This window comes from Vulpes lagopus, chromosome 16, assembly GCF_018345385.1.
Source record: "Vulpes lagopus strain Blue_001 chromosome 16, ASM1834538v1, whole genome shotgun sequence".
In the NCBI taxonomy this organism is placed as follows: domain Eukaryota; kingdom Metazoa; phylum Chordata; class Mammalia; order Carnivora; family Canidae; genus Vulpes; species Vulpes lagopus.
In genome coordinates this window covers 2173589-2198771 of record NC_054839.1, presented here as the reverse complement: position 1 = coordinate 2198771, position 25183 = coordinate 2173589, and the positions used below count along the sequence as shown (strand labels likewise).

General features: G+C 46.9%; 1 protein-coding gene across 7 annotated transcripts in view; it reads left to right on the top strand.

Moving 5' to 3' along the window:
* Positions 1–25113, top strand: part of ARHGEF7 (Rho guanine nucleotide exchange factor 7) — a 123624-nt gene extending 98511 nt beyond the window's left edge. For 4 of the 7 annotated variants that reach the window (XM_041731372.1, XM_041731368.1, XM_041731371.1 and 1 more), the window contains 8 exons: positions 472–550; positions 745–884; positions 3534–3758; positions 6047–6140; positions 10452–10541; positions 21326–21425; positions 21570–21624; positions 22516–25113. In XM_041731372.1, coding sequence (XP_041587306.1) covers positions 472–550; positions 745–884; positions 3534–3758; positions 6047–6140; positions 10452–10541; positions 21326–21425; positions 21570–21624; positions 22516–22638 — 906 coding nt within the window. In that variant the 3' untranslated portion in view covers positions 22639–25113. Of the gene's footprint in view, positions 1–471; positions 551–744; positions 885–3533; positions 3759–6046; positions 6141–10451; positions 10542–13329; positions 16467–21325; positions 21426–21569; positions 21625–22515 lie in introns of those variants that run through there. The other 3 variants (XM_041731375.1, XM_041731373.1, XM_041731370.1) reach the window with 3 other exon arrangements.
* Positions 25114–25183: the final 70 nt, after the last annotated feature.

Sequence of the window (25183 nt, the reverse complement as noted above, 5' to 3'; positions counted from 1 at the left end):
CTGGCGCACAACCAAGCGTGACTCCTGTACGAGTCCTTGTGCTCTCACTTCTCATTTTGCTTTCTGATGGGAAACTCCCTTGGAATTTCTTTGTTAGGCAGATCAGTGCCTCCTTTCCTTATGGCATCTGGAATAACTACTGTGGACTCTAGTTTTTTGTCCTAAATAGGCCATGTTCTTGTGTCCTGATGTTTGTGTTTAGAAGAATGCATCACATGGAATTTGTTTCATTCTGGTTGCTGCTCTGTACCTTAATGCTGGCTCCATTTTTTTTTTTATTATGATGTTATGATTTCTTATTTGACGTAGAGATTTTGTAATATATATGCATATGGCACAACCAAAGAGCTTTTTTGGTTTACACAATTCCTCTGCCATTTCTAAAATCATTTAATACTTATTTTGATAATGGTACCTTCTTTACTAGAAAAGCACTAATTGTTTTTTTTTGTGGGGGGGGGTCTTTTTTAGGGAAAGCTACCAACGACAGGAATGACAATCACAAAGCTTGAGGACAGTGAAAATCATAGAAATGCATTTGAAATATCAGGTGATAGGCACAGACTTTGTGGATGCTATCTGTCACGGTGATGAGAGGCAGCTTACCATTTGTGTGCAGATTGTTGCTGGACTGTCCAGAGGGGCTGATGGTTAAGCGCTATTCATTTTTCCTCTGGGTGTGTATGTGCCTGTGTGTGCATTCTGCCTGCTTTCCCACTTCAGTGTGTTTCTTCTTGCTTCCAGGAAGCATGATTGAGCGGATCTTAGTGTCCTGCAACAACCAGCAGGACCTCCACGAGTGGGTGGACCATCTACAGAAGCAGACCAAGGTCACCTCTGTCGGCAACCCCACCATCAAGCCGCATTCTGTGCCGTCTCACACTGTAAGGACTCCTCCTGTACTTCTGCCTCCACACCAGAGGGTCAGCCTTTGGTTGGGTTGTCAGTGAGTGAGCAAGTACTGTGAAGCATGAGCAGTATCTGTACCAGGAGTACAAAATACATGCTTAGATTTGCCTGCGGATACTGGCGTGTCCGTGTGGCGCAGCTAATTGCCTCACAGTTCTTGCTCCTAAGCTGTGCTACCCTGCTCGTGGTTTGCTGGCACTCAGCTTAGAAGGGGTCTAGGAGCCCAACTCATGGGGGTTTTCACCTAAAACATCAAGAGCCACCAATCCGTTGATTTTTTCCCCCCTGAGACTCTTAATCATTGTTTTGATTGTAAGAAATCCGTTTATCTTCTACTTAGAAGAGCTCACCAGCTCTTTGACTTTTTATATTTTTAAACATTTCAGAGTATGGGAGCATGAAGTGTCTGTTTAAAACCTCTCTTTCAAAAAAAAAAAAATCTCTCTTTCCTGGTGTTTTATGCTTAAGATACTGATATCAAGTTCATAACCTCCCTCATCTTTCTCACACAATATTGAATTAGAACTCACAAGTGACCTGCGAGTGCACAGCATTTCTAGGTGGCAGGTTTTTCTCACATCCCTGTTAGATTGTCATGATCTTTATTTGGACTTTGTACCGTGGTTCAGCTCTGCATTCGTTATCCTTAGCATTCAAGTTTTTGCTCAGGAAGAGTGACAGTAATGTAACACTTTATTTATATATTTTTTAAAAATATTTATTCACAAGAGACACAGGCAGAGACATAGGCACATGGACAAGCAGGCTCCCTCCAAGGAGCCCAACTCAGGACTTGATCCCAGGGACCCCAGGATCATGATCTGAGCCAAAGGCAGACACTCAACCACTGAGCCACCCAGGCACCTCTTAAGTTTTTTTTTAAATTAAAGATTTATAGGAGAATGTGCATGTGCGCGAATGGGGGGAGGGGCAGAGGAGAGAGAATCCTTAAGCAGACTCCCTGCTGAACATGGAGACCCATGCAGGGCTCAATCCCTGGACCCTGACATGATGACCTGAGCTGAAATGAGTCAGACACTAAACTGACTCAGCCACCCAGGCACCCTTGTAGCATAACATTCAAATCAGTTTTCTCTTACTTGGTTTCTCTTGACAGTTTGGAGGTTGGGACTACTTGTTTGCTTTAGGTAACATTTCATTTTGAATGGCTCTGCCATTTATAACTTCTCCATGCTTTAAAAAATACTAGAGATGCGTAGCTTGCATGGAACTAAATTTATTCCAAAGATACTGTATGTACATGTGTATGTGTTGAAGAAAAATGGAAGTGCTGCTTCATATTGTCAGCAACACTTTGAAACCAAACAACAGGATTTCATGCCAGGTAAAACTTTGTTCTCTGAACCCTGGCAGTGTTCTTACATATAAGGCTTTTGAAATGTTAAATTTTCTTTTTAGGGCAGTTTCCACGTTCAGGTATCCTGTATTATCACTGTGATCTAGCTGTGTCCAGCTTGAATATTCTCATTTTAGCATAGACCATTATCTTTTAACAGCTTTAAGGAGAAATAAGTCCAGGTATTACTTACTTTGATGTTATTGCTGGAAGAGATTTTCATCATTTTCTCCTTTTGTAGTTTCAAAACTACATAGTTTCTCTTACGTAGTTTCAAAAAATTGTTATGTAGTGGCTGTATAGCATGTTACAGGACATGCACGTACACACGCACAAACACGTGTACAACCAGCACCGGTCTGTGGGTGCTGCAGGAAGTTTCTTGCTCTTGCCCTGGAGTGCTGTGGCATCAGCCAGTGCCAGGCTGCTCATTAAGCATGTGTTTCAAATAGGCAGTTCTTTTGAATGATGATCTCACCCTGATTTCCAGCAGAGAACACTTCGCTCTTTCATTAAGCATGCCTTATTGGTTTGGGTAATTTGAGGTCATTGCTTGATTTTGAGTATTTTTTTATTGAACTTTTTTGCATTTAATTGTCAGTGTGATGGAATATTTTTGGGTTTTCCAGGAATATAAACCCCATGATGTTTCTGAGAAACTAGATTTAATTTTATTTTGATTAAAGCTGGTTTTTCTGAGAAAATAACTTGTTTTATTTACCTTAGGGATTGGCAAAATTTTTCTGCAAAGAAACCAAGTATTTTCAGCTTTACAGGCAATCTGGTTTTTGTTGCAATTGTGCTTTTGTTTTACAGCCATCAACAGGAATGGGCCTGGCTGTGTCTTGTGAAAACTTTTTAAATGAAAACAGGCATGGGGCCCTAGTTTTGCCCATTCCTTAATCACCAGCCGTAAATGCATGCGTAGGGAGAATTACCCTCCCCCATAATCACATTCCTAGTACGAGGAATTCCTGTTCTTTTACATAATTCTGATCTATGCTAAATGAACTCACCTTTCTGTAAATGCTACTCCATGGCAAATAAAGGTGGTGGTGGGGTGCCTGGATCTGGACCTCCACATTCTGTGCCCCCAAGCTGGCCTGACACACAGTAGTTGGGTGCCTCAGAAGCTGACTGCTTGGGGTTAGAGATGAAAGAAATGACGACAGCTTGGTCGTATTCTAGAAATGGGCAGAACCTCATGGTTGAGGGACCTCTGGTGGCAGCTGTTACATATTGATCTCTTTCAATCTTCCCTTCACAGCTTCCTTCCCATCCGATCGCCCCATCCAGCAAGCATGCAGACAGCAAGCCGGTGCCCCTGACACCTGCCTACCACACGCTGCCCCACCCCTCCCATCACGGCACTCCCCACACCACCATCAACTGGGGGCCCTTGGAGCCTCCAAAGACCCCCAAGCCATGGAGCCTGAGCTGCCTGCGACCTGCACCACCCCTGCGGCCCTCGGCGGCTCTCTGCTACAAGGAGGTGAGGTCTGAGCACCAGCGAGTGTGAAGTTGACGTCTTGGCGTGTTAGGTTGGCTATTCTGTGCCTCATTCTAGAGAATTCAGAAATACAGAAAATTCTATATTTCTATCTGCAATTCTTTGACTTAAAAATACAAACCTGGTTCAGAACTGTGAAGGTCTGCCTTGGTGGTTCTTCCCTTTCTCCTTTGGGTGGCATTAGCTCCTCTCTGCCCTTTGCGGATGAGCCTTGCTGCCTGCTACCTGGAGCCTGGAGCAGAGGGCTTCCCCGGACCTGGCCTCTGGGGACCTTGGATGTACTTTGCATGTCTAGTTCATGTTGGGTGTGGCCTAGGCTTTCTGACCCTTTTCCAGGCATGAGTGAAGGCCCACCTGGAACCCTGCATTGGTCACGAGTAGCTGTTTGAGTGGAGGACCACATGCGTGAATGAAGGTGGAAGAGTGGGGCTCTCTGACTCTGTTGGAGATCCAAGTCTTCTGCTCCCGAAGCTGTCCTGCATGGTCACACCAGATGCTTATGCTGAACCAAAGTGCAGGAAAGGAAGTACCTCGAGAAATACGGTCTGAGAAATATTTGCACTTGAGGAAGGCCATAACTCAAGTGCTGGGCGTAGGTCTGAGTGTGATTTCACATGGACAGCCTGAGTGCAGCCCTGAGTGTGGGGTGTGGGGTGCCATGTCCTGGTACACCTCTCCAGGTCCATTAGAGGTAGCATCTGCCTGAGGCCCTGGACCCTCCACCTTGGTAGCAGCCCTCAATGATTTACGACCCACAGGAGTATTATATAGATTATAACTTGCCTTCTACACGTTTTTGTTACTGAATTTTGCTGTTAGGACCTTTCTTGCTGGTCATCACATGCCCAAGTCCTAGGTTTCTTTGCCACGGGCACTTAACATGGCGGATGTTGGTGTCTGTTACTAATTTAGCCTGTGTGGATCTCCCTGCTGGGAGGTCAAGGGTGGGCTGAGAAGAGGAGGTACCCAGGCATCTGGTTCTGCAGGACCAGGGTTGGGATCTGTAACAGTGGCCCCGTGTCAGAGTACCTCTGAACGATTAGTAGAGGTTCTCTTACAGAGTGTGCACGTAGGTCCACGGGCTGGCATGCAGCCTATGTGTGCTTGCTGTGTTACCCAGGGCTCTGTCTCTGTTCGTTTTGAAGTGTGGAAGCCATACAACCTGTGCTGTGTTTACTTCTTTGGAAACAGGGGTTTGTTTTTTTTTTCTTTTTAAAGATTTATTTATTCATGAGAGACACAGAGAAAGAGGCAGAGACATAGGCAGAGGGAGAAGCAGGCTCCTTGTGGGGAGCCCGATGTGGGACTCGATCCTAGGTCTCCAGGGTCATGCCCTGGGCTGAAGGGAGCGCTAAACCACTGAGCCACCTGGGCTGCCCTGGAAACAGGTTTCTGCTGCATTTTTAAGAGCCCATACAGTTTAGCAGAGGAGATCTTGGAAGAGCTACCTTTAAAAACTAAACTGTGTCCCTGCTATGCTCTCAGTCTGTTCCCTCCTGTAGCCCACGTTGGTGTCACAGCTTAAGATTCACAAATAGCTTGTATGCCTTGGGTGATGCAGAAGTGAGACCTTCTCAGTGTTGAGTACACGCTTGGCAGCTGGCGCCTGGCCTGCCTGGGTGGACTGTAGCCTGCTCTGTGTATCTCCAACTGCTGTGTGGTCTTTGGTAGCTGTATTTCAGGGGGAGGGGCAGACCATTGCATTGTGACTTAGGCGTGAGCTGGCATGTGCACACCAGGGGTAGAGCCAGTGCTCTGTCGTCTGCATGCCTCTTCCCTCAGGGCCCATGGAGAGATCTCTTCCCTTTCCTCCTTTCTTGAGGCCTCCAGTCGTTGCCGGAAGGAATTGTTTTTGCCTTTCCTCTAAAAATAGCCTTAGTTTTCCGGGTCTTTCTTTGGTTCTCTACAACAGATGGGTCTGCTCCAGAATTAGCAGCATGCATGCATCTCTGCCTGTGTCAGCCAGCCATCCCCTCTCCTCTCCAGATGCTGCTGGTCTGCTGCGAGCCTGCAACACCTCTGTGGTGTGTTGTCACAGTGCTGACAGGTCCCAGTGACACAGGGGTTTCCATCAGAGCCTGAGCTCTATTGATTTTTATATGAATGCTCAGCAGCTGGCCAAGAACTCCCAGTACTAGTAAAGTAGGGAGCTCTTCACTGTGAGTGGCTGTAGTTGCTTCCTATTCCATGCAGTCACCGACTCATCCATACACCAGGAAAAGTTACTACCTTTGGAGTGTCAGCACTTTTTCCTCTTTTTTTCTCTCTAGGATCTTAGTAAGAGTCCCAAGACCATGAAAAAGTTGCTACCTAAGCGCAAGCCTGAGCGGAAGCCTTCAGATGAAGAGTTTGCACTGCGGAAAAGTAAGTAATACACCGCACGTGTGGCAGAGGACATGGGCCCATCTTGTGTATAGCACTCATGGAATAGAGGGCTGGTGGCTTTCTAGAGGCTTCAGCTGTGGGGTTTGAGTCTTGACGTCTTGTTTAAAGAACATTGAGGAGTGAGAGCAGCAAAGTCTTTCGGCATTGACACGCACAAGCAGGAAAGCTGTCTAGCAATGCCATGTGTGGTTTTCTACTTGATGGAACTGCTTGTGCGCTCTGGGCCTCTCTGATCCCTTGTCCTGGGAATCCAAGCCAGGTGTGCAGGGTGGACCTGGGGCTGCCTGCTCTTTCTGGCCCTTCCTTGCCCTGTGGTCTCCACGTATCTGGGGAACACCCCCACTCTGCTTTGCAGCCACAGTCCTCGTTTCTCCCTCTGTGTTTGTACTACTCACACTGCCTAGCTGTAAACTTGTGAAATGCTGGGAGTGGTGCTGGATTCAACACTTGACCTCCCGGACAGCCTGGCTCACGGGAGATGCTCAGTTGATCGTGCGAGCCAGTAGAGCTATTTTGAGATGCCACTGGAGAGAGTAAGTGTGCGCAAATGCCCACCCACTTCTTTCCACTGCCTGTCTGGTTTTCTGGTGTGACGGGCAGAAGGGGTTCCATGGGCACAGATGGCTGTGGGACTGTCTGGCACAGCAGGAGGACTTGAGGCACAATAGGGAAACGGCCCAGACAGTGGGAACCTCTGTCTCCTTGGCCCCTGCATCCCCTTACTCCCCACGTGCCTAGGACCTGTCACAGGTCCTGACTTTGTGGAGCATTGTTCTTCTTTTTTGCCATATTTATCTGGGACCCTCCAGGGATTTGTTTATAAAAAAAACAACTCATGGAGAGACATTTCTAGTCAGAACATGAGTGTTGGCTATTGTCGCCCCAAGGAAGGGGACTGCTTGGTTCGGGGGCTCTGCAGGATCCCCAGAGCCCAGGCAGCCCACACATGGGCCTGCTCCACCAGTTGTCCCAGGACGATAAGCTGGAAGTGGCAGATGCAGTGAATGGCCTGGGGTGCTCACAGTATTCCGCCCTCTGCTGTGTACTGCAGTGGGCACTGTGTTGTTTGCCATCATGGTGGTCGTCGTCCTCCTGATCCTGAGCATGGGCCACGTGCCCAGGGCACCTGGTGAAAGGGGTCAGGAGAGCCCTGCCTTGGGGGCTGTAGAGCCAGTGCCTGGGAACTAGCTCTCCCACAGTCATCCACTGGGCTGTTTCCTCCATCCGCGCAAGGTGCTTATTTGAATGACAGCCACTCCCCCTACCTTCTGGCCACCCTTTCTAAAATGGCCCCAGCATACCTCCCTCCTCCACTCCTTGCACAGCACACTGTTGACCTGTTTAGTTTCCTGTTTCTACTGAAAGGTGTCTCTGTGGGTGGAGCAAGGAGCCCCTGGGGCTCATGCAGGAGGTGGTGGGTTGGTGGTGAGAGAGGACCCTCAAAGGTGCCTTGAGCAGTTGGGCAGTTGCAGTCCTGCTGTCAGCAGAGAGGGTGCTGGGCCTGGGTTTGAACAGGATCATGGATTTCTGTATTGAGAGCAGGTGAGCAGCAGTGGGAGTAGGGAGGGCAGGTAGCAGGCAAACTGAGCGAGGTGACCAGGTGACGATGATGGTGTAGTCATCATGGACAGAGTTCAGATTTTTTTGAAGAGGGAGCCTGCAGCTGTGGTTTCTCAACTGAGGGTGTCTTTGCACCCCTGGAGATTACTAACATCTTGAGGCCTTTCTGGTTACCACAATTGGGTGTGGGTATTGCTGCCTTATAGTGGGTAGAGTCTAGGGATGCTGCTAAATGTCCTAGAGCACACAGGACGACCCCCCAGCGCAGTCGTGCCAGGGCTGGGAAGGATTCCTGCAGGAGGAATCACAGGCCCTGGCAGGTGGTGAGAATTCAGGACTGCTGAAGCCATGAGATGGACTGTGAAGAGGAAGACAGAGTCTGGGTCTTAGGAGGTGAGGCGCCAGCAGAGGGAATGTGGAGACACTGGGAGATTGAAAGGAGAGCCAGGGGTTCCATGTGGATTAGAGGAGAGATGTGAGCTGTGTGACATCTGTATCAGGAGGGTATAGTCCCATGGTATTTTCCCAAGTTATTTTAGTCTTGCTTACGTTCGGAATCAATAGCCTTTGCCATGAAGGAAATGTGAGGAAAGGAGGATCACCATAGACTTAATGCTACGTCCTGCAGAGGCCGGTGAGTGTGCTTTCTTTGGGCGTACCAATCCACATATGACGTAGCCATCTGATCCTATCGTCTGGACAGGTTGTCACCTGCAAAGGTCATTGTCCTCTGGGCAGAGGTGGAATGACGTGCCTATGAGGTTGCCATTCAGCAGGTCCTGAAGTAAAATGAGGAGTGCCCTCTCTTAGTCCTGAGGGAAGAGCCCATCATGAAACGGTGGGCTCCATTCAGTAACATTTAAGTCCCTTTCTCCATAGCTCTTAAACTCTTGGTGCTGAGATTTGTATTTTCTTTTTAAAAAAATTTTTGGTGTAGTTGACACACGGTTGTTCCGTGAGTTCCAGGCCATAAGTCTGTATGCTATGCGATGCTTAACACCAGTGCAGCTCCCATCTGTGACCATACAGTGCCAACATGCCATTGACTGTATTCCCCATGCTGTGCCTTCCATCCCCACGACTGACTCCTTGACTGGATGTTTGGCACCTCCTATTCCCCATCTTGTTTACTCCTCAGGCCATCAGTTCTCTGTTACAGGTCTAATGGTGCTTTTTTTTTTTTTATTTCTTTGTTTTTACTTTAGATTCCACATATGAGTGAAATCATGGTATTTATCTTCCTTAGTCTGATGTATGTCACTTAGCCCAATATTCTTTGTCCATCCATGTTGTCACAAATGGCACGATCTCATCTTTCTTATGCATGCGTCATATTCCTGTGTGTGTGTGTGTGTGTGTGTGTGTGTGTACACATCTTCCTTATCCATTTGTCTGTTGGTGGGCACTTGGGTTGGTTGTGTCCATGACTTGGCTCTTGTAGATAATGCTGCAGTAAACATAGGGGTACCTATATCTTTTCAAGTTAATGTTTTTGTTTTCTTTGGGTAAATATCCAGTAGTGGAATTACTGAATCATATGGTATCTTGAAATAAAGTGGGAGATACCATAATTCCAGATTTCAAGTTATGCTACAAAGCTGGTTCTAATTAAAATAGGTACAAAAATATACATACATCAGTGGAACAGAATAGAATGCTGAAATAAACCCATGCTTATATTGTCATTCCAAGACAAAGGAGGAAAGAATATACGATGGGGAAAAGAACAGTCTCTTCAAACAGTGGTGTTGGGAAAACTGGACCACTTTTTTACATCATACACAGAAATCAACTCAAAGTGGGATTATAAAGACCTAAATTTGAGATCTGAAACCATAAAAATCCCAGAAGTCATTGATGTTATATTTTTTAGTAATGTCTGCCTTGCCTTATATCATATCTTACTATCATAAATTGTTGAGGCTTTATATAGCTTATAAATATTCGAGGTTTCCATACTTTTACATTTTTATTAGAGTAGGTGAGCCTTTTAAAATAAATACCCAAAAGTGATATCTTAGAAAATATAAAAGAATATAGAAAACTTAATAAAACAGAAAAGAGGAATAGTTCAACCATAGGGTCATGTGAAGTATGCTGGGTGTGAGGTTCTGAATCTGGGACTGATATCACTAGATGTTGTTAGTCTGGAAGAGTCTATCCTTCTGCATACCTGTAGTCTGAGCACGAGAAGCCAGTGTCTGGAGTAATCCGTAATTGGGGAGCTCTGGTTTAACACCTTCAAGGTTGAGGTTGTGGTTTTTTTCATCCTAGATAAATTCTTGAGTGCAGACTAGAGGGTCAGAGGAAATACTCTTTCCAGAGCTTTCCAGGGTTCTACCTGTCTTCATGCTGTCAGCTGTGGGTGGCACTGGGGATTGTCAGACTTGGTATTTTTGTTAGGCTGGTGTGTGAAAACCTGATGCTTTGTTTTGTTACTTCTTAGCGAGAATAAACCTCTTATGGTGTTCTTGTGTGAGTTGCTTGTTCCTGGCCCATTCTTCAATTCCAGTTTCTTATGGGCTAGGAAGACTGCTTTTATATATATATTTAGGGTACTAACCTTTTTGCTAGATATGTTGTGCATAAACAGTACTTTAAAAAATAGAACTGCTTTGTAAATATTGGAAAGTCCTTATCTGAGAAGAAAATAGAGAAATTGTTTTTTAGTTTGTGACCTGTTACACATGTCAACTTTTAGCTTGATTGTGGCGTGTCATATCTTGACAGGCACAGCTGCTTTGGAAGAAGACGCACAGATTCTGAAAGTCATTGAAGCTTACTGTACAAGCGCCAAAACGCGGCAAACCCTCAACTCAAGTAAGTTTCACAGTTGGGGATTAGGAACTGTAGTGCCTCACTGGGGTTAGAGTCGCCATCAGGAGAGGCCGGTGCTGGGCCCCAAATGCAACCCGTAGGCATGGCGGAGCAGTCCTCAGTGAGGGACACTTGGCTGGCCAGCCTGGCGTCCTAAGTCACCGCAGAGGGGCTGACCTGCCAGTGAGAGAATGGAATTCTACACACTGTCCAGTTGGGAAACTTTACGTAGGAGATGCTGCCAGAGTTTAAAAGCTTTCTTCTATTTAGAGAAGATGTGCTCAGAAGACAGAAGATTGGTTCAGTTATTTTTAAGCTATTTAAACTATTGTTGTGGTTAGTGGGGTCTTTTTTTCTTAGAATTGTAAAAAATAACCTAGAGCAAGGCTTTTTTAGCCCCCATTCCTCCCTCTCTTTTAAATGATGCATTTAGAAATTTTTGGAAGTAGACCCCAGCTAATTTATTTGGTAGATTGCAGCACCATTGAATTTTCCTTTATCTTTATACATAAAGTCTTACTTAGTAAGAAAATCTTAATCTGTTTTGACGGAAAAAAAGTGGGCTCTTCTTGTTTGCAACCTCCCAGCATTTGAAGATGGGGCAGATGCACGTGTGTGTGGTTTGTTTAGAAGAAAGGGCTGATTTACTCTCTCTTCTCACTGGAGCCAGGGCCATGGGCACCACATGGGGTCCTGCACTGTCATTTCTAGGTGGGCTTTCTTGGGTCTGTTTTTGTTTTGTTCGAGAACTGGATCTCTGTATTCTGGCATAGAAACTTGTTTCTGTTGGATTTTGTGTTTTGGATTCCCTTTCCACCCTGACTTTGGGCACATTGCTGATCACTGCTTCATTCCCACCACCTTTTCTGTGGCGGTTCAAATCTGCATCCTGGCTAGTGTCAAGACTGATTCTGGAAAAAAGGACAGGTGGGAAAGGGAATTTTTACGTGCTTTAGCTTTTGTTAAAGATGGCGACAGCTTAAAAAGGTAGGGCTGACAGGATCGAATTCCAGGCACAGTCTGCAGAGACTTCTCTGTGGCCATATTTTAAATGTCCGATCTGCGCCATTGAAATTCTTGTTTATACTTGATACTTGCCCTGGTGAGAATGCTTATTCATAGTAACTGGTCAGCAGAATGGGGGAGACATAGAAAGGCTTGAAGGTTGGGTATACGTAAAGCCAAACAATCATTTGTAAATACAGCCTATTTTGTCTTTTGAGATCCTGGTTTTCTTAGATTTGATAAGAAATGTGTTTTAAGTAGTAGGCTATGTAAAACGTGGCCATAGTGTTTGGGTTTTGAGGTTGAGATTTTAAAGAATTCTCTCAACTTGAATTACTTAAAATTTTAACCTGGTTGTGTCAGGTAAACAGACCGGGTAACATGAACTTTGTATGTATGTCCGTGAGAGTCTCATTTGTTCATCTGGGAGACCGTGACCCATGCCTGTGGCCTCGTTGCTTTGGCTGCCTGGAAGTGATGGCCTGTAGATTGTGTATGTTATTTGTCCTCTGTATTACGTGTTTCCATTTCTCCTGTGTAAGAAGAGCATTGCATGATATGTGGATTTTTGTTTTCAGCTGATAGTCTGGGGCCTTGTGTATAATCCCAGGTGACTGTAACTCAAGGAGTCTTGGGACCAGATAGGATGAGGGGAAAATGATCTTTGATGCTGGAAAGGTAGTGTGGGGTTACAATGGAGGTAGCTCTTTTCATATTAAATGCTTAGTAAAAACAGGATAATACACTTGACCTTAAAATTCACCTCCTGTCAGCATATGTTTGGATGCCAAGATGTTACAAGCCAGACATCTTTGGTATCAATTTCTGTCTCAAGAAGTAGTGATCTTCATAGAGACCAGGGATTTAATTGGAGGAATCCAAACTGGCCCACTTCTGCTTGTTCTGGTTTGGGAATGGAATGAATTTGGAGTGGACGCAGGACTAGGATGGCCAGCGGTTGCCGTGGTGTGCATTGTGCGTCACGCAGTGTCCCTGCATGCCTCCCTCGCGGCTGCCTGGCCAACACCCTTGCTCCCTGTGGCTGACTCCTCTCGGGCTGCTTTCTCTTCTCCTGTCTGTGCCAATTGTCCTGTCGCCCTCCTGTGAACTCAGTGGCTCTTGGCTTATCGTGTCTCTTGTCCTGCTGGTAAAAGGGTCTGCATCAGGGCTGGGAATGTGGGAACAGGCATCCCACTTTTTCTGTTGCCCTGGCTGAGCTCTGGGGAGCACTGCACTCTGAGTGTGGTGCAGCTGCAAGGGGGGGCCCCTTTCTCCGCTCTGAAATGTTTACGGTGCTGGTGGTTTAGATAAGGTAAGTTTAGACCCCACCATTAAGATAACTTCTGGGGACTTAGAGACTGGCAACGGGAGAGCTTCCTCTGGGACTCTCCTGCTTCCATACGTCCATATAAAGAACACTTTCTACTGAAATGCATAAATGGCTCCTTTTACAAATGTCCTAAACGAGACTTCTGGTTCATAGAGTGGAATAGAATCACTTGTGAAATGTTTATAGAAGTATCCGTGAACATGGGCTTATGTAAGGGACAGTTTGGGAACAATATTGTGACTGCAGTTTATTGAAATCCAGTTTTATTCTGCGGGTTGTGCTATTAAAACCCACCGTAAATAAGGAGAAATGAACATTGTTGCCAGTTTTTAACAATATTTTCTCTCTTCCTTCTCTTCCCATCACCTTTTGCTTTTGTTTCCATGTTTTTGGTTGTGGCTCTTCCTGTCCGTCCCCTCCCACCTCTGCCTGTCACTCCATCCGTCCCCGTCGTAGCATGGCAAGGCACTGACCTGATGCATAATCACGTCTTGGCCGACGACGACCAATCAAGTCTAGACTCCTTGGGTCGTCGCAGTAGCCTGTCCCGTCTGGAGCCTTCAGACCTCTCGGAAGACTCTGACTATGACAGTATATGGACAGCCCATAGTTACAGAATGGGTTCTACATCTCGTAAGAGCTGTTGCTCATATATCTCTCACCAGAACTAATGCACTTCTGAGCTTTTCTTAACAAATGCTTGTTGTATCGCAGCCTGCTTTTCTTAGATGTTTTCTTGCTGTTCCTTGTCTTTTATGTGATATTTTAACAACTTTTGAGAGCGTTGCTGATACTTCCCGTTGTACTTTGTGGAGGCCCACTGGCCAGTTCTACAGTCCATGTGAGCTGCCGCGGTGGAAGGAGACGGTGCGCTCGTGGGGCCGGGCCCCAGGGTCCTTTCCTATGTGGGTGGCGGTGGCTCTCCAGCTCTGGGTTCCCGTTCTCACTGTAGCACCCATCTCATTTCTTTTTGGATACAGCTGTGTGAACACTTTTATATTTTATACTGAGACATATAGGTTTGTGATTTAAGTGCCAGCACCATGGAGGAGACTGGCCTGATTAGGGATCTAAATGTTGTATGTTCAGTGGACCCACTGATGACTGAGTTGAAGACGGGGCAAAGGAAACATGCTATAGAAGGACAGAGTCCAGTTCAGACAGCTGTGCTCTGAGGGCTCCTCAGGGTGCTTTGTAGCCATGGAGAGCCGTGTGTGGGTGTGGCTAGCATGGGCTCTGGGCCATGGCAGGAGAATCTGCTCTCATCAGGGTGCCACAGACAGCCAACCCATCTCCCCATTTGCCCATGGGGTGGGGGTTCTCTGAGGGCCTCGTTACTGTCAGAGCTCAGACCCTTCCCCACAGCATCATACCAAACACTCCTTATTTGGAGCAATTGCTCTTCAATGGTGCTTAGCACGCCCGTGCCACTCCACTGAAGATTCGGTCCAAACTTGGAAGCACTCAGCCTCTGAAGGTGTACATGAGACTCTGTTCAGAGCCAGGTGAGTGCTTGGCTTCAGTCCCAGCCTGGCTGCGCCCCGACATCCCTGTGACGCTGCCTGTGATGGACACATGGTTTGTTTTCAGCAGCTTGCTGCAGTGAAACTCTGTTTACAGCAACCCATCATATGTAACCCTCATTCCTCATCGTCACGGGAACACCTGAGTCCATTGAAGACCTCAGTTACTATATAACTCACTTAATAAAATCTCAGATGGAGAGGGGTGCCCCCACATCCCTGGAATTTGTTGTAAGGAGATTTCACTGGCCTCACTCAGATGAATTTCTGCTTCAGAAAGAACTGAATGTGACCTGTTACATTCAGTTGTAGCACCCAGACCCACATCTAGTCATTGTCTCTCATGCATGCTGCACTTGGTGTGAAAATGGAAACTCGAGGTTGTTAAGTATTCGTTGAAACCAGCTTCAGAAAACAAGATGCCATAATAAAGTGGGAATAACCTGTTTCCCTCTCCCCAGAGTGGCTGGGGTCCCCCCACCCCTAAACCCACGTATTCGGTGTCTGATTCTGTTTGCACACAGATGACTGAGCTGTGCCCCCATGCCCTTGTTGGCTGGGCATTGGGTCCTGTTGCTCACATTCCCAGAGGAGCTGGTGGACCCTGGCAGTGGTGTAGTGCTTAGAGTCAGATGGCTTGAGTACTGCGTGCGGTGAGATATTGAGGGAACCAGTATTCCAAATACTTCTGTGCCCAAGTATCTATTGAGCCACTCATGCCATCTGGAGATTTCATATTTTTATATCAATTAGTATAAATAAGAAAGTTGAGTAGTATCTTATTAAAATTAGAGCCCAGTATTAACCCACGGTAGAGATGGGATTTATAGGTGTTCAGCCAAATAATAAATGGAATTTTGGGAGAAATAGGGCTATGAAGTTCACGCACTGAACTGAGAAGCAGTTGTTTGATTTTTGTATCCGTACAGTAGTCACCTTTTCTGGCACTGATAATACAAAGTCTTTTTGTTTGCTTTGAGGCTCTCATTTGTGCGTTGGCTTAGACGCCTTTTACCATGCCTCAGTGAGCCCGTGTTGTGCGCAGCACATGCCCCCCAGCATTAAGGTACACAGTTGCCGTACAGGGATATTTCTTTATTGCCAAGTGTCGTCTGGATTGTCTTCCTGAGACCTTTCATTTTCTCTACACCAAGGTTTGACATGATTCCATCAGTCCTTTGGTACCAGTGAAAGCCACGTGGGCAGTGATTTTGCCGATGCTGGGATCACTGCATAAATGACACCCTGACTTTTGGTTGTTGGGGCTTGTTTTGAGTGTCTGGCACCATTAGCTCTTGTGACCTGGTTGGAAGTGTTAGTGCCACGGGCCTTATCGCGGTCCCTCGGTGGCAGTGGCGGCGTGGCACCCCGAGGGCTGGGGCATGCCCAGGTGGAGTCTGGTTGGGGCAGCTCTGTCCTGGCTGCATGCACAGTTAGTGTGGTAGTGTGTGGGTGCAGACCCTGGACCCAGAAGTGGGTGGGAGCCATCCTGGGCCTTCGTGGGGGCCTGCGTGGTATGGACATTGAATTGATGCTTGCCACAGTATATAAGCTATACTATGTGTTTTGCGTAAAATTGCCAAAACACAGTAATGTGTATATAGTGGTATAAGACCTTGAAAAAAATCTATTTATTGTGCTTTTTCTCTGTGAATGGGAAAGCCATTTTTAGTGGGTGACTGCCATTTGAAGACTCAGTTGGATGTATACCTGAATGTTGCATTGTATTGTACAGTATGCATATTGTCTGTGGTTGCATATGGCAATGAAGTGTTTGTTTTATAAAAAAAAAAAAAAAGACATCTGTTATGTACAGTTGAAATAAATTTTGCATTTGCTAGCCTGTGGCTTTTAATATTTGTTACTGGGGGATGGGGGAGTAGCATAGCTTGCAACTGAATATGATTTGGCTGTTCTCCTGTACATTGTCTTCCAGAGGAAGGCCAGGCAACGGGACACTTTCTATCTGGTTTGATAGAGAAATGTGCACTTTCTTAGACTAAATATGTTCTAGACAATACAGGGTCACTCCTGACACGCCTTTATTTCCTTTTTTTTTTTTTTTTTTTTTTTGGAAGAAGTTTTCAGTCACCAGAAGGTTTGTGTTCAGAAAGAAGCACTTTTGGTTCTTTGTGCATAAATGGGGGGGGGGGGGCAACTTCAATAGTTGTGGGTTGTTTTTTTTTTTGATCAGTCTTTGAGTGCATGCCCAGCTGGCTAAGAAGCAAAAAGGAGTGTCAACGTGGGGCTGGGGCAGGGTGCAGGCAGTAAACACATGCAAATTAAATTGTTCCCTAAAGAGATTCCTCACATTTTCCTAAGGAAAAAAAATCAGAATCCTGTGATAGCCATAAATAACAAAGGACCTTTGGTAAATAATTTCTGAAAGTTGTAATATTTTCCCTTCAGGCTGAAAGTTCAGTTTCAATTGAGTATAATTAGGTGCAGGTTTTAGAGGGATTATGAATTTAAAGAAATTATGGATTGCTACCACAAATGTACTGGACAGCTGGCCAAATAGGCAGATGATCTTTTCTGACAAACAATGTGTTTAGGTTTTTGAGGCAAGGCGATTCAGTCATATGCACACATGCACACATGCGTGCCCTGGAGTTGATGGAGCTGTGTGTTCTATCAGTGTTTCTGGTCAGGTGGCATTCTGACCACAGAGAGGTGCCCTGGGCTTTGAGCCTCCTGCTCTGTGCTGCCCAGGCAAGTCCTCTGTGCAATTCAAGCGCTCGCTAGATCCGTGTTTTTTGAAGACCTATGGTGCTCTGAGGGTCTGCAGATGTTTTGGGGGTGGGCAGGACTACAAGTGTCTCCAGTTTGTAGATCACACCTCTGAACCAGCACACTCCCTGGCTCCCCAAGCCACCATCTCCTACCCGGCTCCAGCTGTGTGACCCAGAGCAGCCCCTTCTGGGGGCGGTGTGCAGCTGCCGTGCTGTGTGAGTCTGTGGGCCTCAGTAGCCCGATCCTAGGCATCTGCAGACACCTTCTTGGGGAAGGTTTCTTCTAGTTGGAGAAATACTGGATTGGTGCTAGGTGTAAATTATAGTTTCATTGTATTCACCCCTGTACTGAACAGCAGCGACAAACCCAACCAGCAGTTGTGCGCAGACAGGGTTGTAGGCTAGGCCAACACTCCTTTTGATCTGTGACATACAAAATGATGCAATGTTGCTGAGATGAGGGTCAGCACTCAGGTGACTTTAGGAAATGCTGAATTAAAGTAGGTGGGTGTTGCTACTGCACACTTCCTGAAAACTGTCAACATGCCACGTGTGTACTGTGGACCTTCCAGAAGTGGCTGTAGCCATCAGCTTTTTCCAGAACAATGTGGTGCAGAACCCCTGTTAGATGGTGGAGGGACAGCAAAGTATCCTCCGAACTGAGAAGACACTTTGAGGGTAGAAAAGGAAGGAGGTGATGCCAAATGTTTCCACAGAGCATTATTCAGGGGGGGGTCCCCCTTACTGATGTTGGGTGGGCTTGTGGGCGATGATCCAGGTGCTGCATGGCTGCTCTCCAAGAAGTCCAGACCTTTGTCCACAGATCACATAGATCAGTGGGATGAGCAGCAGAGGGCCGAGTGGGGGTGGGGGGAGGACAAGAAACTTTTCTCTCCTAGCTGTCAGAACAACTTCAGGAAAGTTCTGGACAGGTGTTCTGGTCAGGGCACATATTCCCTCCCAGGGGCCTGGAGCAGTAGCTCCGAGGCAAGTCATCGTGTGGATGTGAACAAGATGGAATCGGTATTACCAGCCATCGCTCCCCGTTACCTCCTGGAAATGCAGACCTTGAATGTGCTGGAGCCATCATGAACCCATTCGTCTGTGTTGCAGCCCTTAGAGGTTTTTAAATAAAGTGACAGAACATTCTTCGTGAGTTCGGTTGTTTTTCCAAACTTAAATAATTCAGGGAAAACATGGTGTGATCCCTCTAGAAATACTTGTTATCTTTGAGATAACGTGATAAATCTACTTTGTAAAATTTGGCTATTTCTGTAAGAACAAACTTATAAACCTCCCTGGAGACTATTCCTTTATTTTGCTGAAAAACCAAGTTTTCTAGAAAAATGTTACATTGAAATTAGGCACATTATTAGCATCCTGTGAATTTCTCTGCAGGCTAGTAAAGTCTACAAGCTGTGGTTTACCAGCTGCCTGGTGCACTGTCAAATCCGTACATATCATTTTCTACACCACCTTTCAGGAATTACCAGTTAAGTCAGTACAATTTTGACTGTAACATTCTCAAACTGAAGGTTTTATAGTAAATTCTGGTGTGCTTTCAGTGCCTTTCCAAAAATAACCACCATGTATGTGTGACTCTTACACCAGTTCTCATGGGCTTAGTCCTCTGATGTCACGTTACCTATTGGAGTTTAGGGCTTTTATCTTTGTGACTTTATCTGGTAAAAGATATTGGATGTGATTCTTAAATTCTCAGAGCAGCTCTGCAGAGCGGGTGAGCTCTGTTTTCGAGTCTTGGGCCTCCATACTCCTGCGGGTGGGATGACACCTGCCATCTGATCCATGCATGTCACCTATGACACAGGTGTCCCTGGTTTCTCTTGATGTTTGAAGCTGGGAGTGCTGGCAGCACCTGATGTGAGCCCAGGAAGCAACAAGTGGTGGACATAGCCAGAGAGAGATGTAAGGAAGCCAGTCTTTCACAGCGCTGCCACATGAACATCTCATCTTGTCGTGTCCTCACATGAATGAGCTAATGAGACGTCGTATTTCCAGCCAAGGGTGACGGACACACAACTGGTGCCTGTTCTGATCTGACCATGATGGAGCAGGTGATGGCGAGGGCGCTTAGTATCTGGCTAAGTTGTCCAGTGACCTCTCTTCACAGCAAAGTCGCCAAAGCCATTGTTTGCTACATGTCTATGCACATGTGAATTCTTATGAATCCCTCTGTTTTTCTGGGCAAAATAGCTCATGAACTAAGCCTTCAGATGAAAACGGAGGGAACGTTGCATGTCTTGGAAGCACGGGATGTTCCATGGCCTTCAGAATTTTTACCTTGGCTTGTCCTGCTGAGCTTTCTCTTATTTGTCTCACATACCAGTTTCCTTCCTGAGCAGTATTTTCTGGTGTGGCCCAGAAGCCCCGGAAGGGCCTAGAAGACAACGTGCCTGCAATCCGTCACAGAGCCGTGGCATGTGGAATAGGTGATCCTCCAGGAGGCAGTTGTTAGCAGTGATGTCTTTAAAAACGTGTTCCTCTGAGGATGTTTCACTCTGTCTGAAGAGTAATTCCTTTTGTGGATGGGTGACTGTGATAGGGTGGGTGGGTAGGGCAGCCCCATAGTGAGGGGTACAACAGAGCGATGCCTCCCTGTCCCTGGCAGTGATGGGTGTGAACAGAGGAGCATCAGTGGACAGTCCTGTTTGAAACCATGCCGATGCACCCCCATACCCCAGCCTGTTGTGACGAAGTCCCAAGTGCTCCATCTGACCATAGTCCTGAAGTTACAATGCACCGAGGGGGCCCTTCCTTCCTTGCTATAGAAACGTGTGTGTGCTGGAGCTCATGCCATATGGCATACAGCGGTACTTGCCCAGAGTTTAATCTTCTCATGCTTGGATGACAGGAGGAGGTCAGCAGCCTAGCTTCATTTGGTTCCTGCCATTACGTTTCATGGTGTGCTTGGATTTGACACCCTTCCTTGGCTGTGTGATGGAACGGAGCAGGTCTCGCAGACGTCCAGATGGTACCGGGGGAATCTAGGCCAAGGCCCTGTGGCCGGCACACTCCAGTGCTCTTCCCTGTGGCGTGCTGCTTGTGAGCCCCGTGGCTGGCAGGCTCTGATGGTAATTGCTAGTCCTGGTCAGAGGAGTGTGAGCTGATACAAGGATGCTAAAACATCTTTAAATCCTTGTATCTTTAAGACGGTGTTCTAGTGAACGTCTCTGTGATGTGAGGAGGCACAGCCATCTTACCGTTTGGCAAGCCGGGAGACCAGCGAATTGTATCGGCATCTCCGTAATCAGTTAGCAGCTATCAGACAGCAAGTGTGTTTGCTTAATGGAGAAATGTTTGTCAAAATACCACTTGTGGGTGTTTGTATCCTGGGGGGTGCGTTCCTCCCTCAAACCAAACATTTATATTTCTCAATAAATGTTCTAGTGCTGTATAACAACCTTTAAGAAAGTACTACCTCAAATTTTCTTTCTTGTATCCTTCAAAAAGACTTGAATCTCCTTTCTTCCCTGTGAGATACTTGGGTTTCCTGATTTCTCAAAGACTTGTCCCACAGCGCAGGCTTCCTGGGATAGGGCCCCCACGCAGGTGCTTCCTCGGTGTTGCCTGTGGTTTACCGCCTTCCATTTGGAAAAATGTGTATGTTCCAGGAAATGTCAAATTAGGTTTTCATGAAAGAATAAATCTTTTTCTAAACCACGTGCCTCAGTGTTTATTTTTATCTTGTTCTAGAGTTCAGTATTCGCCAGCAATTTAACATTTATGAGCACTCTGTGTGCGTGCCCATCTGACCTACCTTCCTAACGTGCCCGGAATAAGATGCCTCAAACTTTGGCTGGTTTCAGTGTTCCTCCCAATGTTTTTTGGTATTTATTCCAAAACATCCAGGGCCCTGGGTTCAGGACCTTGCTACCTGTGGAAGATTTCAGGATTTAAAAGCTCCATGATCCCGATTCAGGAACCGAAGCTTAATAAATCGCCAAAAGGCTGGTGCTTCCTTGCATCTAGATGCTTTAGGCATGAGGAAGACTGAGTTCTCTAGGCAGAAGTGGAGAAAATTGGTAAAAGCTGTCTTTCCATGTTGTATCTTGTAGAGTTTTGTAACGCACGGTCCCTGGGATTTAATAGTAACTTTTAAGTTGTGTTGTCAAGTCAGATTTTCAGTTCTGCCAGTGCATTCACCTGTGGGTTTGTGTGTTTGTTTTAATGACATAGGTTCGCGCAAAGAGTCTGCTCCACAAGTTTTGCTTCCAGAAGAGGAGAAAATGATAGTTGAGGAAACGAAGAGTAACGGTCAGACGGTGATTGAGGAGAAGTAAGCAACCCACCCCCCCACACACACATGTCAGGGTGGGCACTGGCCTTAACTGGGACTTTAGCGTGGAGGGCTTGACATGCCTCCAGCTGGAGCGCTGCTGTGTCTCATCCTAGCTCAGGTGTTCATCATTTTCTGTTTCAGGAGTCTTGTCGACACGGTCTATGCATTAAAGGACGAAGTCCAGGAGTTGAGACAGGTGAGTCATAACCAGCTCTTTAACCCTGTAACCGGGTGGGAGGAAAGCAGCGGATGAAAAGCAAGCCCATTCATCCATATGCACAGTAGCACTGAAGGGACATCCTTCCTCTCAGTTGCAGGGTCACTTTGGTTCCTGGTGAATGGGACAGGTCAGGAGGTACATTTTTAAAGTGACTTGTTCAAACTTTGTACTGTACTGTTGGCATCAAGTCCTCTCAGGTCCCTTTGGAATCGTTATTTAAAACCTCTGAAAATCCTACTGAGATTCTCTTTGTGACACTTGCTGATGTAACACATGGTCCTTGTTCTTAAGAAGTCAGGTGAACTTGGCTAAGCAACTGAGTGTATTTTGCATATTTTGGATAAAGTATGTTACATACCAACTTGTGTCTCTCAGGAGCACATGGTGAGCCTTGCATGCGAGGTGGGGGGGCGGGTTGGGGTGTGGTGCGCTTTGTGCCTGGACACGCACTTGGCCAACCTCTCTGTTTCAACATGGCTTCCAGGTGCCTCTCTTCTGCGTTTGAAGGGACACTCTGCAGTGGGTACGTGTTTGTGCAGGTGAAAGTGTGGAAGGAAAGCTCTACTCCTTTACTTGCGCATCCTTTCAGCTGCCGCTACCATTTTTCTGTAAAGAGATAATAAGATCATTGCATATGTGGAAAGATGTCCGCAGTTCCTTTGGTAAATTTCAGCCATTCTCCTCATCGTGTTATGTGGGAATTCTCTTGTTCCACAGTTAGGGCTGTTCTTCCATCTGTGATTGGTCCTGGCTCCCAGGAGTGTCTGTGTGAAGATGGCAGGTTCCAGCCTAGGATTGCTCCTGGGAAATGGAAGTCCTCTTCTGTGTCCAAGACAGTCAGTCTCCTGTGGTCTGCTTCATTTACAGGATAACAAAAAGATGAAGAAATCTCTGGAGGAGGAGCAGAGAGCCCGCAAAGACCTAGAAAAGCTGGTGAGGAAAGTTCTCAAGAACATGAACGACCCTGCCTGGGATGAGACCAACCTCTGAGGAATGCCGTTGCTTCTTGCTCTGAGACCAGCTAAGAGACCAAGCCGGGAGCCCCATGACCCTAGCCAGGGTGACCTTAAGGACCATGGGGCAAGGCTGGACAAAAGTCATCTTGCTTTCCGGGCATGGAAAAGCTGGAGTTTATCACACAAATAGAAACAGTCACACTGTTCCTGAAGAATACAAACATGAGGTGTGGACCCTGGGGGCTGGACTGCATTATTTTTACGCTGTTAACATCTCAATTACCTCATTTTGCAATAAGTGCAGTGACTACCAAACCTGGTGTTTCTGGCTTTTATTGAGATATATATAAATAATTATATATACATGTTTCTTGTAAATACCCTGTTTTGAATGCACATCCATGATTGTTGTATCTGGGCTGACCCTCTATGCTAGAATTCCTTTCCCACTAACCTTCCTGGTCCCACAAATAGCAAGTTTGGCTCCTTTGCTTTTGAGAAGCAGAGGCGTGAAGGTCCCTGGATGCTTTGCTAGACACCTGCTTTATAATCTGCCACTGTAGCCCCCGTGTGCTCTAGACTGACCTTCTTTTTGGTATGACCATGTGATCTGACTTACACCTGCAAAGATACTTTAATACCTTCCAAAGCCTTCTGTTGAAGCAGTGTTGCTGTCACCGACATGCAGTGGACCCAAGTGCGGTAGGGACCCTGACTTGGTGAGGGGGACTTGAGTGTCAGCCAGCAGTCCCAGGAAGTCCCCTGCCACAGCATCGTGTCAACTGCCGGTGTCCATGCTTGTCCGCTTCAGGAGAACAGCGGCTCAATGGTGTGCATTCACTGCCCTGGGGGGGAGAACAGACCTACATGTGTAGGCGGGTTTAATAAGGTGGCAAAATGTACTGTTTGCCTCCCCCACTCCCCACTTCCCCCAAGAGAAAGCTCTTTGAGACCCTGTAAATAACTGTAGTATTTATTACCTATCACTGAGGCCAATGGAGGCCCACCAGGGGTGCTGTGAGCTAACTCAGCAAGGGCCCAGTGCAAGTCATCTGTCAGGCCGCTGTAAACTCTGAGCTGTTTACCATCAGTGTGCAGCAAGCCTTCAGTGCTCACCGGGAAAAAGAACGCTTTCCCTCTTGCAGTGAGAATAAAGCAATATAATTCTGCCTCAAGTAATCAGTTTAAATGTGGGTATATCCCCCCCTGCCTCCCCAATACCTGAATGGCAGCAGGGGCAGGGAGGAAGCCTGCCTGAGCCCAGCTCTGCTGACCTCTCTGGGCTGGGAATCTGGGGACATCAGGGCCCCTGGGCAGGAACCGCAGCCATGGAGCCAGCTCATCCCTCCTTGTAGGCAGGATACCGTGCCCCGGAGCCGAGCTTTCCGCTCCTCTCTTCTGAAGAGGTCAGCTTTGCATTGAGAGACTTTTCCATAGAACAAGTGTTCTGTCTTTAAGACCAAATGGCAGCACTGTGCTTTGCAAACTTTTCAGAAATGCCTGTGTGGTACCAGGTGTGACTCGGGTCTTGCAATCTACAGGTCAAGTGACCCTTTAACTGCATGGGGATCGTCTGATGCCTTTGAGCTGGTGGCTTTTGGACTCTTTCTGCTTCTTGGATTCTCACCCAGGTCTAATGCTGTCGGGCAGTGGCTTGAGCTGGGCCCTCCTGGCTATGCCCCCAGCAGGGGTGTGTGTGGCTCAGCCCTGGCCTGCCCTCCTGCAGCCTTTCCAGTAGAATTCTCTGCTTTCTGCACTTGATGTTCTGCTTACTAGTGCTAGGACTAGGCAAGAGAGAGCCTCTTTAGAGGAAGCCCTATTTTACTGTGAGTTTGGTGATGCACAAGCCCTTTGCTGTAGGAAACTCTTCGGAGTGTGCCAAAGTTTGCAGTCTTGGACTCAGGGACAGCCTTCACTCCCCAATTTCTCCCCTGTCTAATGGGCTGTGTTGCCGGCCACATCCCAGGACAGGTCTCCTACAACCTGCCTTAAGCTGACTGAAGCATTGAGTAAGAAGGTGTTTCCCGCCTGCACCTGCTCTGACAGGGCCATGGGGGTGCTTGTGGGATGCGTTCCCTTGTCTTCCCGCACATCTGGTATCTTAGGAAGCTCTTCAGGGAGCGGAGTCTGAGCACTGTTCTTCCTACCAACATGTCCTGTTGTAAATAGAGCACTCATATTTGCCTGGCCTTCCCAGGGGCTGGGATTGCTGGTGGTGGGTGGAAGGGGCTCTGTGTACCCCAAGGGCGAGGAGAGAACGCACTTGGCATTTCTGTACGATGTTGGGATGTACAGACTGTCCTTTGTGCTTCTGGGATGTGCCTCTCTGCGCGTGTGCCAGGCCCTGGGACGGGGGCACTGCTGATTCTGTGTGCTCTGCCCACTGCCCCCAGTTTGCTTCTCTGGGATGCACAGAGATGGGGCCTTGTCATGTAAATGCCACAGACTCTCCTGGTGTTGACTCCTGCTACATTGTCATAATCATTAAACCGATTTTCTTATGTTACAACATCAGTTTCTCTGCTGTGATGTGGGGTTTTTTGGTGCATGTTACCTTTACACTTTCTTTTGACTTAAAT